General features: G+C 30.1%; 1 protein-coding gene across 8 annotated transcripts in view; it reads right to left on the reverse strand.

Moving 5' to 3' along the window:
- Nucleotides 1-15,180, reverse strand: part of LOC134246891 (dystrophin-like) — a 156,460-nt gene that overhangs the window by 6,998 nt on the left and 134,282 nt on the right. For all 8 annotated transcript variants that reach the window (XM_062729235.1, XM_062729233.1, XM_062729234.1 and 5 more), the window contains 9 exons: nucleotides 5,116-5,176; nucleotides 4,427-4,488; nucleotides 3,822-3,896; nucleotides 3,278-3,482; nucleotides 3,021-3,106; nucleotides 2,664-2,821; nucleotides 2,303-2,469; nucleotides 1,938-2,049; nucleotides 1,484-1,620 (listed from right to left, as the gene is read on the reverse strand). In XM_062729235.1, the coding sequence (XP_062585219.1) occupies nucleotides 1,484-1,620; nucleotides 1,938-2,049; nucleotides 2,303-2,469; nucleotides 2,664-2,821; nucleotides 3,021-3,106; nucleotides 3,278-3,482; nucleotides 3,822-3,896; nucleotides 4,427-4,488; nucleotides 5,116-5,176 (1,063 nt within the window). The remainder of the gene's footprint in view (nucleotides 1-1,483; nucleotides 1,621-1,937; nucleotides 2,050-2,302; nucleotides 2,470-2,663; nucleotides 2,822-3,020; nucleotides 3,107-3,277; nucleotides 3,483-3,821; nucleotides 3,897-4,426; nucleotides 4,489-5,115; nucleotides 5,177-15,180) is intronic.

Below are 15,180 nucleotides of genomic sequence, written 5' to 3' on the forward strand. Positions count from 1 at the left end.
CATTTTGTCAAAGATAAAATGAAAATTCCCTTGTCTGAATTTCATGACTCATGCACAAAGGTGATGTAAGCTCACAAGCAATCTACATATTACGGGCAAAAGCATAATATTGATCTCGTTAATCTTGTACACATCTCGTTTCTTTCTAGCCTGTCGAGTTTCCAGTCATTTTCACAACTTTCCTTTTTACGATAAAGCTTTTCCAAGTCAATTTTCAACAACAACACAGTGCCAGATAAAATCAAGCAAGTGGAACAAAAAATTGTTATAAACGGAAATATTCCCTTGGAAACTCCATTGATTTCTTGGCCCGATCAACAGTACTTCTGAATTCCGATGGTGATTTGTAAGAATTTTATCTTAAGCTATTGCTTCTAAGTTATCAACAGTTTATGAGCTGGCTTGGAAACCCAATAACTCATGCACTTATTTCCAAATATCCCCATCTGCACAAATCAATATTTTGTGCAAAGGAGAAATAATATTCAACAATACTTGATAAATGATTCACTTGTTTTACACTGTAGACTTCAAGCAGTGCCAAAACTTCCTACAATGGCTAGATTCAAATCTAACCTTTAACCTTGAAGCATGTCCTTGACTTTATTTGAAGCTTTGACCTTTGCTCTCTTCAGTACATGTTTAAAGAATATTTGTCACATATATAACATTTTTTTTCTGCCAAGATTAAAGATGAATTAAACACTCTGAGCAAATTAAAACTTTCGAGCATATGTCTAAAAAAATCATGTGCCATTAAGTTTCTTTCATTCAAGTTTATTTTCTCATCACTCAACTTAAACAGCAATTACAGCAGTTTTATGCATCATTTTCTTCACCACTACAGGCACCAGGTATTGATTGTTTGAATTATACCAACAGAAAAATCCATATTCCACATGCAAAGTGGAAGATGGAAGGCTTTAATCAGGAAACTTTGGAGTTTTAATTAGCCTCCTGGGGTCTTTGATGACGAGGTGTTGGAAAGCATTAATCACATGCAGTTATAACAAAATGTCAGTGCATTGGTTTAATTAAATTTTCTAGCTCCATTTCTTTACAAGGCCTTGAGTTTCTTAAGGCAATCAGCAGGACATTTTAAAGGGTGATCTAAGCAATTTGTACATGAATTCTGGCTATATAACATCTTTTAAAAATATTACATTTTCAAGTTCCTACCAAAAGCATTTATATAAAAAATTACATTTTGTTCAATATGGAAATGAACTGAAAAAATTTCTCCTCCCCCCCCCTTCAATCCATCATTTTTGTGTGGTGCATATAGCAAATATTGAGAGAGAGACAGAGAGCTTAAAAATTTTTACCTAGATAACAGTACTTTAAAATTCTGACAATGGCTGACATAGTTACTCCTGCTTTACATATACTCCTGTACAAGTTATCTCCCTCTAAAGCACAATAACCATAAAGCTCTCCCCCCTCCCACCTCCATATTACTTGAGGCTACTGATTTATTCCTCACCTGTCTAACACATCCCCCTCTAAAACTGTCTGGACTGGCAGGAATCCTAATCGAGGGTGTTTCTTGAAGTATCGTTTGGACTTGAATTTATTTTTCAGCACTTTGGTGAAATCACGCACATCTTCTCCTGAGGTTGTCTGAAGTAGGAAAATGAAAAATTCCTTGAATTGCCTACTCCGGTTCATATATTTTTCTCCTTTAATTCAACAACTGATGTATTATAAATTCATGGATTTCAACTACTTGTAAATTTAACACGACTAGTATAACCAGGAACACCCCCCCCCCCAAAAAAAACAACAATTTTAAGTCCTTAGCAATAAGAAGAGGAAGTAACTTTTTTGCGAAATGATATAAAATGACATGCAAAGACTATGCCTTTCACTTTGATATGCTGCTTATTTGTAAGGAATCAAATTCATGTGAAATCTAAGAGATTTTTTTGAACACTTACAGCGGTGCAGTATTCTTGCATTGGATGGGCAAGTTTGTGGTTCTTGGCCTTCCTCCCCGAGAAAAAACAGTTTTGGCAAATATCAAAATTAAAGCACCTTAGACATCGATATCTGAAAGAACACAGAAACAAGTCATTGTAAAATAAAATCAGAGTTATTCCCCTTATAATGCCAAAACTCACTCATGATCAATTAAAAAAAAAAAAATCACACTTGCAAAATTATCTGCTTAACAATATGATACACATGCAAAATAAATCTTATTCTGAACTAAAAATTACTGTTCAAATCTTTATTAATTTAAAAAGCTCACTTAAATACACAACATAGTCTATCAATAAAGCAATAATTTGCCAAGCCTTACCTAAATCCTACTATTGGGTATTCTTTACAGATATTGCACTTGGCTTGGTGTTTGGCGGTTTCCGCGGCAGCCAGGCGGTGAAGCACTGGTAGCCACACCAGGGACTGTGGCTCTAGCTTCAGCCACTCCAGGAAATGGTTCACCTGAATTTCTGGTCGACCATGAGCCTGAAATAAATAATTATTACATGTAGCCTCATAGCTTTACATGGATGATTCAATGTGGCTTTTTATCAATTGAAGTGGTCAAGTGAAAACAAGCTATCTTCATGGATGCATAGACTGAAAGTAATCCTCCCATATTAACGACAGAATTCCATCAATCAACCATTCACCCCTTCCCCCGTGCACTTTTTACATACCATTTCAAAACAGCTCCTGACACTTGGTTCAATGTTGCTGCCTCCAAAGGAAGCCACCTCCCCTAACTGTCGGGGGACCTGCATACAATCGTGTAGGAGTAGGCCCAACCGACGCTTGTCTGAGAAACCATTTACATCCGCGATCAGACGGAATAAAACTGAAATACAATGGCACTGTTTCTTATGATACTCTATTTAATGCAATGTAATTTCTTACTCCATTTCAGCAAAGTAATGTTAAAAGAAGTATTCCATTCATTTTATTCAAGCAACGTTGAATTTTTCATTATCATCTGATAAGTTTGATTTAACAGTCATGTTCCTACAGAGATGTAAAGCATGATATATGTAACTTACACTTATATTTATCGTCCAGCTGTCCATTGCATAATAATAATATTCCTACTTTGAAAGATAAGACTCTAACTTTTCCACTTCTGGCACTAAAAGAAAAAGTCAATCAACATGTAAATTAAATTTTATGAATACTTGTATCTTAAAAAAAAAATATATTAACACTTCTACGTCCATTTTCTTCAATAAGGAATACATTCCAATCATGAAAATTGTCACTTTCATTTCAAAATTATATATTGCAACTAGTATATACTTACATGTCATATACATTAAGTATCCAGTTTAACACTAAATCCACACAGAGTGAAATATTAACGAGTTTTTGATGTTTCTGTTCAATTCGTTCGTACATAGTTCTTAGACACCGGATCATATCTATAACGTCTATTACATTATCATTACGTCCCCTGAGATTGTGCTGATCGAAAGACTCCGTGGCAAGACTCATAGCTACCAAGTCCACTGTTAAAAGGAAAAAAAATCAAAGTTGAAAACTTGCTTATCAAAAGATATTCTCTATATTATTAATGCTTTGAATACTGTTTGAAAATAGTACCAAGTTCACATTTAATATACCTGAGTTAACATTCAATACACCTGAACTTTGGTGTCTTGAAGTCCAACAGACTTTTCTTTACCCTCAATTATCTTGAACCTCCAATTTTCTAACACCCAGTGAGTTCAAGATTTCTATTGAAGTTTGACTGTATTTCCAAAACAATTAACAGTTCTTTTTTCTTGATTCCTGAATTCAAAATACTGAGGTTTGACTATATTTCCTTTCAAATACTAGTAACTTACATCTGAGTTTTTTCTGAAGCATTCGCAGCTTCATGGCAGTTCTGTAGGCAGCAAATCGGACATTGTTTAAGTCCGCTGAAAAAAGTATAATATCATTCATTAATACATATACAGTAAAAACTGTCTAATCCGACACCTGAATAATCCAACATACTGTGAATTTCGACGTTTAAATTTCTTTCCCATTTTGCCTTTTTCCATCTTTTTAACACTGAGCAATCTGACACCCAGGTGTCTATTCCAACACAAAATTTGTCTCCCAGTGCAAGTCGGATTTGACAGGTTTCACTGTATTATATAATATTCATGTGTGTGTACATAAAGCAATTATTAAGAAAATGCTAATTTTGAGGGTGAACATTTTATAGTAAAATACCTTTATAGAGAAGAAGCATCAGGGACAAACAACTTCACATAAATTGTTATAATGTTTTACATAATTCATTATATATCTGTTAACAATTACATTTCGAACCCATATGGGGGAAGAAAATCACTTCGCTGTAAGCATCAATTCATAATTATATGCCTGTTCACTATAAGTGTGATTTACTGTAGCTTATAGAGCAAATATACAATTAAAAGAAAAAAAATATTTATTTTACCTAAGCTCTCCATGAGGTCTGTCATGACAGGGTGGTCCCAGTGGGTGGTAGCTGTATTGTGGCTGTAACGCAACAAAGTTAGAAAACCGTTAAAAAGAAAACATCAAAATCACAGGTCTTTAACAATTTTTAAATCGTACATTATACAATGCAATGCCTGTTTTAAAATGCTTTAAGTGTCTACATCACAGCTTTAATAATACAAGTATTTATCTGATCACAGCTACTGTATAATTGAAATCAAGTTCTTGATGACTTCTGAATCAGATAAAAGAAAACAATCAATGCTGTCGATCTTTAACTTTTTGTTCTTATTTGTTAAAAGGGTAGCAATGCAATAAATATTGCTCAGAGCGGTTTGTTCTATACTTGGCACTCAGGGCCATTGAGCAGGGAGGGATCAAGTTTTTGTGCCAGCACCTACTGCAACTCGGGACCTCGACTTACAAGGTCTCATTGGAAGGACTGGTCTCCATATACACAGTTGGATTTGAACCAGCGACGTAAGGATCAACTCCTTACTTTATAACTCTTACCACTGTGCATCGTGAGCACAGCAGTATAAGTAAAAATGCATCTAAACACCAAACAGTATACATAATTTTGTTGAAATTTCTGCAGAGATAAAAACAAAAAAATATGTCTGATGGGAGAATGAAATGAAATAATGTAATAGCTGTAACACTTACTTAATGTAATAAGGCACTTTATTCCCTGACACAGCTCGTTCCCATGGGTGTCCCACTGAGGCTGAAATAAACAATCAACATCAATTAATCATGACCTAATAATTAAAAATATTGGTAAATAATTGACTCCACATATTCATTAAGCTATTTATAATTGTGGCTCCTGTCTCTGCATTAATCAATACATTGTCAATTCTGTACCTCAGGGCAAGTACATTGAACATTCACATTTATTATAAGCAGGACATTCACTTTGGGACCAAGCAACTTGTATATCTATATTAGTGACAAATAGCTAAAGCCCCTGTCACAATGTCAAAATTCAGAGCTATACTATTCATCTTAAATTTTTTTCTTTGAAAAATCCAGCAATTTGACATTTTTTCCTGGATGTGGTCATAGCTAGAGTACCAATCTTCCTTGTTCATGTTTACTTGCATCTTGCATATCTAATATATATAAATTTTACTGTGGACTTAAAACAACTAAAAGCTAATCCACTGAAGACATGACTGTATTGAAAATTTTCACTTTAAGCACTACAAGACTCTGCAGTTGCAAACAATGGGCCATTCTACTGCAATTCTAGTATCCATTACACGTACAGCAGCACTATACCTTAAAGGCACACTGCTCAGGATTAAGACCCCACGTTTGCACATTACACTACTGATTTAAATATCCCCTTAGATTCCAAAAAATCCCCTGTTGTCCCCCTGTCAGTCCCTGACATTTTCCTGTCTCTCCCTGACTTTCTCCTATGATCCCCTGTCGTTGTCCCTGCTCTCCCTGTCCAGTCCCTGTCGTCCCCTGTCGTTGTCCCTGCCCTCCCTGTCTACTCCCTGTCGTCCCCTAACATTCTCTGATCTCCCTGTCCAGTCCCTGTCGTCCCCTGTCGTTGTCCCTGCCTTCCCTGTCTACTCCCTGTCGTCCCCTGACATTTATTTTGGCCAAGAAAAGGAGTTTAAAAAATATTTTTGTTGCATTTAAGAGTAAAAAATAATATAGTCTTGAAAACTTTAAGGTTTTTTTGAAAATATAGACTTAGTAAAAAGTTAACACATTTTTAAATGCTTTAACAAAATCACCTGTAATTTAGTTTCTATTACTTGTATCAATGTGATTATTTTAGTGTGGTAGCATTTCGGGGGAGGACAGAGAATTGCATCATTATAAAGAAGAAATAAATTAGCAATTTATTTCATCTTGTGATGCTAGACGGCTTATACATTGTACTTTATGGACCTTTTATATATATTTATAACTTTTTAATTTTTTATTTGATCTACTTTGAAACATCTTTGAGCGTAATAACTGTCTTTGTAAAAGAACTAGATTTAAACATTTGAGAATACCTTATCAAATCCATGCATGGGATATTTTGTTTTACCAAAGAATTAAAAAATTAATTAAAAGGAATGATATATGAATGCATTAATAAAATAAAAGTCTATTTAATAAATAAAAATTATTAAATAAACTAAAGATATATTTTATTCATTTATTTTCTTATGTGAATAAATCTACAAGTCGACTGAATTAAGAATGAATGAATAAATAGATAAATAAATAAATAATGAGAATTATTTAATTTATTCATTTATTTTTTTATTTTTTTAATTTATCGCTCATTTATATCCCCCAAAATTTGATTTATTAGTTTTATTTTATTTATTTGCTAAAATATGCTACAAAGTATTTTATTAGCATATTTAAACGACTTTTTATTACTTTAAGTCCATGATGGATATCAAAATAATCGTCTCATTATGCACAATATTAATCCGTCAATTAGATTTTTGATACTTTGTTTTGATTAAAAAATCGGTTTTCAAAACCCTAACACGGTTCTGAAACAACATCAAAGCCACTGATGTTTACCAGTAATTAACTCGGGGTACACAGTCATGACACCTATTATTTTTTCTTCACTGACCGCTATACCTTGTTTTTATTGTGACAGGACGACCGTGTGTAGTTTGCAGCGGTTTGAAATAACATTTTCTCTTCGTATGAGAACTCAATTTTTTTTCAATCAAAACAAAATAAAAGTATCAAAGAAGCTATTGACGGGTAAAGATTGTGCATAATGAGACGATTATTTTGATATCCATCATGGAAGTAAAATAATTAAAAGCAGATTCAATATGCTTCAAGAATACTTTGACACACATTTTTGCGTAAATAGTTTTACATAAAATAAGCCAAACAAAATTCCATTTTCGGGTATTTGATTATTTAATTTGTTTGTATTGTCAATTTTAAAAATAAAAAAAGATTGTTTTTATAATGATTAAGTACATGCAGTTAATAAGTTTATTTTTTTTATTTACTAACTATTCAAAATCAATTATTGTATTGATTTTAAAAATTAATTATTCTAAAATGCACCAATACCCCCTGCTGTCTCTCTCTTTTTTTCTTTCTTTTCTTTTTTTTTATATTATTTCTTTTTTTTTTTTGAACAAATGGTACAAAGTCAAACCAGTACTTAACGAATAAAACAGATTACAGCGAAATAAATTCATAGTAAATAAATAAAGTAAAGTAAATGAATAATAAAAAAAATATTAATAAAATATTAATCTATTTATTTTTGAAATTGAAAATACAACAAATTAATGAATCATTTTTATCTGCAAGAAATTGTGTTTCTTTAGTTTTATTATATATAAACACTTGCATCCGTAGATGTTCTACAAAATAATTTATTCGCGTATTAAAACGACTTTTTATTATTCTAAATACATGATAGATATCAAAATAATCGTCTCATTATGCACAATATTAATCCGTCAATTAGATTTTTGATACTTTGTTTTGATTAAAAAATCGGTTTTCAAAACCCTAACACATTTCTAAACAACATCAAAACCATTGATGTTTACCAGTAATTAACTCGGGGTACACAGTCATGACACCTATTATCTTTTTCACTGACCGTTATACCTTGTTTATATTGTGGCAGGACGACCGTGTGTAGTTTGCAGCGGTTTGAAATAACATTTCCTCTTGGTATGAGAACTCATTTTTTTTTTTCAATCAAAACAAAATAAAAGTATCAAAAAAGCTATTGACGGGTAAAGATTGTGCATAATGAGACGATTATTTTGATATCAATCATGGAAGTAAAATAATTAAAAGCAGATTTGATATGCTTCAAAAGAACTTTAACACATACTTTAGTGTAAATAGTTTTACATAAAATAAGCCAAACAAAATTCCATTTTCGGGTATTTGATTATTTAGTTTGCTTGTATCGTCAATTATAAAGATAAAAACATTGTTTTTATAATGATTATGTACATGCAGTTAATAAGTTTATTTTTTTTATTTACTAACTATTTAAAATCAATAAATGTATTGATTTTAAAAAATTCTAAAATGCACCAATAACCCCTGCTGTTTCTCTCTTTTTTCTTTCTTTTTTCTTTTCTTTTTTTTTTTATATTAATTTTTTTGAACATATGGTACAAAGTCAAACCAGTACTTAACGAATAAACAGATTTCAGCTAAATAAATTCATAGTAAATAGATAAAATAAAATAAATGAATAATGAAAAAAAATATTAATAAAATATTAATCTATTTATTTTTGAAATTGAAAATACAACAAACAAATGAATCATTTTTATCTGCAAGAAATTGTGTTTCTTTAGTTTTATTTTATATAAACACTTGCATCCGAAGATGTTCTACAAAGTATTTTATAAGTGTAGTAAAACCACTTTTTATTATTTTAAATACATGATGGATATCAAAATAATCGTCTCATTATGCACAATATTAATCTGTCAATTTGATTTTTGATACTTTGTTTAGATTGAAAAAATCGGTTTTCAAAACCCTAACACGGTTCTGAAACAACATCAAAGCCATTGATGTTTACCAGTAATTAACTCGGGGTACACAGTCATGACACCTATTATTTTTTCTTCACTGACTGCTATACCTTGTTGATGTTGTGTTTAGAGTGACCGTGTACAGTTTGCAACTGTTTGAAATAACATTTTCTCTTTGTATGAGAACTTGATTTTTTTTTCAATCAAAACAAAATAAAAGTATCAAAGAAGCTTTTGACGGGTAAGTATTGTGCATAATGAGACGATTATTTTGATATCCATCACGGAAGTAAAATAATTAAAAGCAGATTTAATATGCTTCAAAAATACTTTGACACACATTTTTCCGTCAATCGTTTAACATAAAATTAGCCCCCAAAAAAAATCCCATTTCGGGTGTTTGTTATTTAAGTTGTTTGTATTGTCAATTTTAAAAATAAAAAAGATTGTTTTTATAATAAATAAATACATGCAGTTAATAAGTTTATTTATTTATTTATTTATTTTGTTTTTTTTTTGTTTACTAACTATTTAAAATCAATTATTGTATTTATTTTAAAAACTTAATTATCCTAAAATGCACCAATACCCCCTGCTGTCTCTCTCTTTTTTTTCTTTTTTCTTTCTTTATTTTTTACAAATGGTAAAAAGTCAAACCAGTATTTAACGAATAAAACAGATTGCAGCGAAATAAATTCATAGTAAATTAAAAAAATAAAATACATGAATAATAAAAAAAAATATTAATTAAAAATCTATCTATTTCTTTATTTTTGAAATTGAAAATAGTACAAATTAATGAATCATTCAATCTGCAAGAAATTGTGTTTCTTTAGTTTTACTTTAAAATCATATAAACACTTGCATCCGTAGATGTGCTACAAAGTATTTTATTAGCGTATTAAAACGACTTTTTATTATTTTAAGTACATGATGGATATCAAAATAATCAGCTTATTATGCACAATATTAATCTGTCAATTTGATTTTTGATACATTGATTTGATTGAAAAAATCGGTTTTCAAAACCCTAACACGGTTATGAAACAACATCAAAGCCATTGATGTTTACCAGTAATTAACTCGGGGTTCACGGTCATGACACCTATTATCTTTTTCACTGACCGCTATACCTTGTTTATGGTGTGACAGGACGAACGTGTATAGTTTGCAGCTGTTTGAAATAACATTTTCTCTTTGTATTAGAACTGATTTTTTCAATCAAAACAAAATAAAAGTATCAAGGAAACTATTGACGGGTAAAGATTGTGCATAATGAGACGATTATTTTGATATCCATCATGGAAGTAAAATAATTAAAAGTAGTTTAAATATGCTTCAAAAATACTTTGATACATATTCATTGTTAATCAGTTTACATAGAATATGCGAAACAAATTAAATTCCATTTTCGGGTATATGATTATTTAGTTTGCTTGTATCGTCAATTTCAAAAATAAAAACATTGTTTTTATAATGATTAAATACATGCAGTTAATAAGTTTATTTTTTTTATTTACTAATCAATTATTGTATTGATTTAAATAAAAACTAAAATATTCCAAAGTGCGCCAGTACCCCTACTGTCTTTTTTTCTTTTCTTTTTTTTTTAATTTTTACAATAGGTAGAAAGTCACTCCATTATCAAATGAATAAAACATGAATAAAATAAAACTCTAAAGAAATACAATTTCTTGCGGATATAAATGATTTACTAATTTGTTGTTTTTTAAATTTCAAATATAAATAAATAAATTGTTTTTATTTATATTTATTTCATTAATTTTTTTTTAGTTTTATTTTATTTATTTACTATGTATTTATTTGGCTGTAATCTGTTTTATTCATTAAATACTGGTTTGACTTTGTACCATTTGTAAGAAACAAAGTCAGCAGGGGGTATTGGTGCATTTTGGAATCTTTAAGTGTTTGAAACCAAATCATTAATTGATTTTAAATAGTTAGTAAATAAAAAAAAAATAAACTTATTAACTGCATGTATTTAATCATTATAAAAACAATGTTTTTATTTTTAAAATTGACGATACAAGCAAACTTAATCAAATACCCGAAAATGGAATTTTTTTCGCATATTCTATATAAACTGATCTACGATAAATATGTATCAAAGTATTTTTGAAGCATATTAAAACTGCTTTTAATTATTTTACTTCCATGATGGATATCAAAATAATCGTCTCATTATGCACAATCTTTACCCGTCAATAGCTTCTTTGATACTTTTATTTTGTTTTGATTGAAAAAAAAAATTAAGTTCTCATACTAAGAGAAAATGTTATTTTAAACAGTTGCAAACTGTAAACAGTCACTCTGAACACAACATAAACAAGGTATAGCGGTCAGTGAGAAAGACAATAGGAGTCATGACTGTGTATCCCGAGTTAATTACTGGTAAACATCAATGGCTTTGATGTTGTTTCAGAACCGTGTTAGGGTTTTGAAAACCGATTTTTTTCAATCTAAACAAAGTATCAAAAATCAAATTGACAGATTAATATTGTGCATAATGAGACGATTATTTTGATATCCATCATGTATTTAAAATAATAAAAAGTGGTTTTACTACACTTATAAAATACTTTGTAGAACATCTTCGGACGCAAGTGTTTATATAAAAAAAACCTAAAGAAACACAATTTCTTGCAGATAAAAATGAATCATTAATTTGTTGTATTTTCAATTTCATAAATAATTTGATTAATATTTTTTTTTTTTTATTATTCATTTACTTTACTTTATTTAATTACTATGAATTTATTTCGCTGTAATCTGTTTTAATCGTTAAGTACTGGTTTGACTTTGTACCATTTGTTCAAAAAAAAAAAAAAAAAAAAAAGAAATAATATAAAAAAAAAAAGAAAAGAAAGAAAAAAGAGAGAGACAGCAGGGGGTATTGGTGCATTTTAGAATAATTAATTTTTTAAAATCAATACAATAATTGATTTTGAATAGTTAGTAAACAAAAAGAAAAAAAAAATTCACTGCATGTATTTAATTATGATAAAAACAATCTTTTTTATTTTCAAAATTGACAATACAAACAAATTAAATAATCAAATACCCGAGAATGGAATTTTGTTTGGCTTATTTTATGTAAAACTATTTACGCAAAAATGTGTGTCAAAGTATTCTTGAAGCATATTAAATCTGCTTTTAATTATTTTACTTCCATGATGGATATCAAAATAATCGTCTCATTATGCACAATCTTTACCCGTCAATAGCTTCTTTGATACTTTTAATTTGTTTTGATTGAAAAAAAAATTGAGTTCTCATACAAAGAGAAAATGTTATTTCAAACCGCTGCAAACTACACACGGTCGTCCTGTCACAATATAAACAAGGTATAGTGGTCAGTGAAAAAAAAATAGGTGTCATGACTGTGTACCCCGAGTTAATTACTGGTAAACATCAGTGGCTTTGATGTTGTTTTAGAACCGTGTTAGGGTTTTGAAAACCGATTTTTTAATCAAAACAAAGTATCAAAAATCTAATTGACGGATTAATATTGTGCATAATGAGACGATTATTTTGATATCCATCATGGACTTAAAGTAATAAAAAGTCGTTTAAATATGCCAATAAAATACTTTGTAGCATATTTTAGCAAATAAATAAAATAAAACTAATAAATCAAATTTTGGGGATATAAATGAGCGATAAATTAAAAAAATAAAAAATAAATGAATAAATTAAATAATTCTCATTATTTATTTATTTATCTATTTTTTCATTCATTCTTAATTCAGTCGACTTGTAGATTTATTCACATAAGAAAATAAATGAATAAAATATATCTTTAGTTTATTTAATAATTTTTATTTATTAAATAGACTTTTATTTTATAAATGCATTCATATATCATTCCTTTAAATTAATTTTTTAATTCTTTGGTAAAACAAAATATTCCATGCATGGATTTGATAATGTATTCTCAAATGTTTAAATCTAGTTCTTTTACAAAGACAGTTATTACGCTCAAAAATGTTTCAAAGTAGATCAAATAAAAAATGAAAAAGTTATAAATATATATAAAAGGTCCATAAAGTACAATGTATAAGCTGTCTAGCATCACAAGATGAAATAAATTGCTAATTTATTTCTTCTTTATAATGATGCAATTCTCTGTCCTTCTCCCCCGAAATGCTACCACACTAAAATAATCACATTGATACAAGTAATAGAAACTAAATTACAGGGGATTTTGTTAAAGCATTTAAAAATGTGTTAACTTTTTACTAAGTCTATATTTTCAAAAAAAACTTAAAAGTTTTCAAGACTATATTATTTTTCACTCTTAAATGCAATAAAAATATTTTTTAAACTTCTTTTCTTGGCCAAAATAAATGTCAGGGGACGACAGGGAGTAGACAGGGAAGGCAGGGACAACGACAGTGGACGACATGGACTTGACAGGGAGATCAGAGAATGTCAAAGGACGACAGGGAGTAGACATGGTAGGCAGTGACAACGACAGGGGACGAGACGGACTAGACAGGGAGAGCAGGGACAACGACAGGGGATCATAGGAGAAAGTCAGGGAGAGACAGGAAAATGTCAGGGACTGACAGGGGGACAACAGGGGATTTTTTGGAATCTAAGGGGATATTTAATTCAGTAGTGTTAAAACAAGCAATTTATTAAAGAATTAGTTTAACCTCTAATCAACCCAAATATGTGCTTCAAACTAAAATTCCATTTATGGGGACCCCTAACCGTTACAAATAAGTAATTTAGGGGACCTCTGTCAATATTGACTTTTGGATTATCTTGATTTAACAATCTTCTTAGAGGCCAATGTTTAGCTGTATCAGCATTACATTCACAAGACTGGGTTATCTAAACCCAAAACTGCTGTTTAAATATGTGTTTTGTGGTAATCTTACATGTACACAAAAATGTATAGATCTACCAGCTAAGCAATTTATAAACTGTGCAGCACAGGATTTTCCAATCTTTTTTAACATTACAACCAATTCAAGCCCTATTCTAAGATTACCAAAAAAATCTTCCATGTGCTTAATCTGAATATTACATGTAAGAAAAACATCTTCCTCTACTGAATGTTATAAACATAAAAAAAAAAAAATGTTTCAGTCAATTAATTAAGATTAAAGTTAAAAATCTAATTTTAAAATCTATAGAAATACCTTGTATTGCAATCATGATCAAAATAACAAAATCCTCACAAGCATTTACAGTCCTATAGTCCTATTAAAACCATCAAATATGCATTAAATAAGTTCAATGACTTCCAAAATCACAAAATGTGTTGGTCGTTATACCTGAGCCTACACTTGTTCCTTTGTTTTCCGTATTAGGTTTAATTTGATCGCCCTGCGATCCCCGTAAAATCCACACCTCGTTTTCCGCCTGATCGACCTGCATGTTTACATTTGTCTAATTTCTACTTGTATCACAGCTGATGGAGTACTTGGAAACTGACGAGTACAAGTTTTTACCTTGTACATTTCACCTGGAGTTCTATTATCTTCCAGACAAGAAGAGATATCTTTGTATAAAAAGGTCTTTCACACTAACTTTGTCCTAGTTTTAATTACCAGAATTCCCTTTCTTCATGCAAGTATTACTTTTCAATTAAAAAAAAGTCTAATAGATTTCCCAAAATAGGCTGACTGAATTGGGACCAAACTTGTCTCTCTCCCTCATAAAAATCACCTGTGAACACCTAGACTAGCTATTACACCTATTTGGGTTACCTTATTTTACCTGGGTACTGCATAGAGAGGGTTCATAAACTTGTCATTAACAATTTTCCCCGGTGTATATTACTTTGCACGGCCCAAGGATAGATTGATTAAAGTTGATTAATATGGTGTAGATTATCGAAGGCTAAACTTCCAATTTTACACATGAGATGAAATAAATCTTATCTTCTTTGAAGGGTTTCTTATCAAACTTAAACATCTATCTTTAAAGGCAGGTTCACGAATTTGAATTCTATTCATACAGGATAATCAAGTTCTAATTTCAAAGATTCAGCTGATCTGCTTAAATTCTGTTTTTAATTACAATGGACATTGTATCATTATTGTCAAACGAACAACTAAGGATAAAATTGCAGAAAAAGGGAGTGTAAAATTTTCTGTTGTTAAAAATCCAACTTAATCCTATCACTCTGAAAGAGGATCAATGAAACTTTTCTACTTCTGCTATCACCGCACGATAACCAAATAAAATC

This window comes from Saccostrea cucullata, unplaced genomic scaffold, assembly GCF_032062105.1.
Source record: "Saccostrea cucullata isolate Sc308-1 unplaced genomic scaffold, CSIRO_AGI_Scuc_v1 ctg111, whole genome shotgun sequence".
Taxonomy (NCBI): Eukaryota; Metazoa; Mollusca; class Bivalvia; order Ostreida; family Ostreidae; genus Saccostrea; species Saccostrea cuccullata.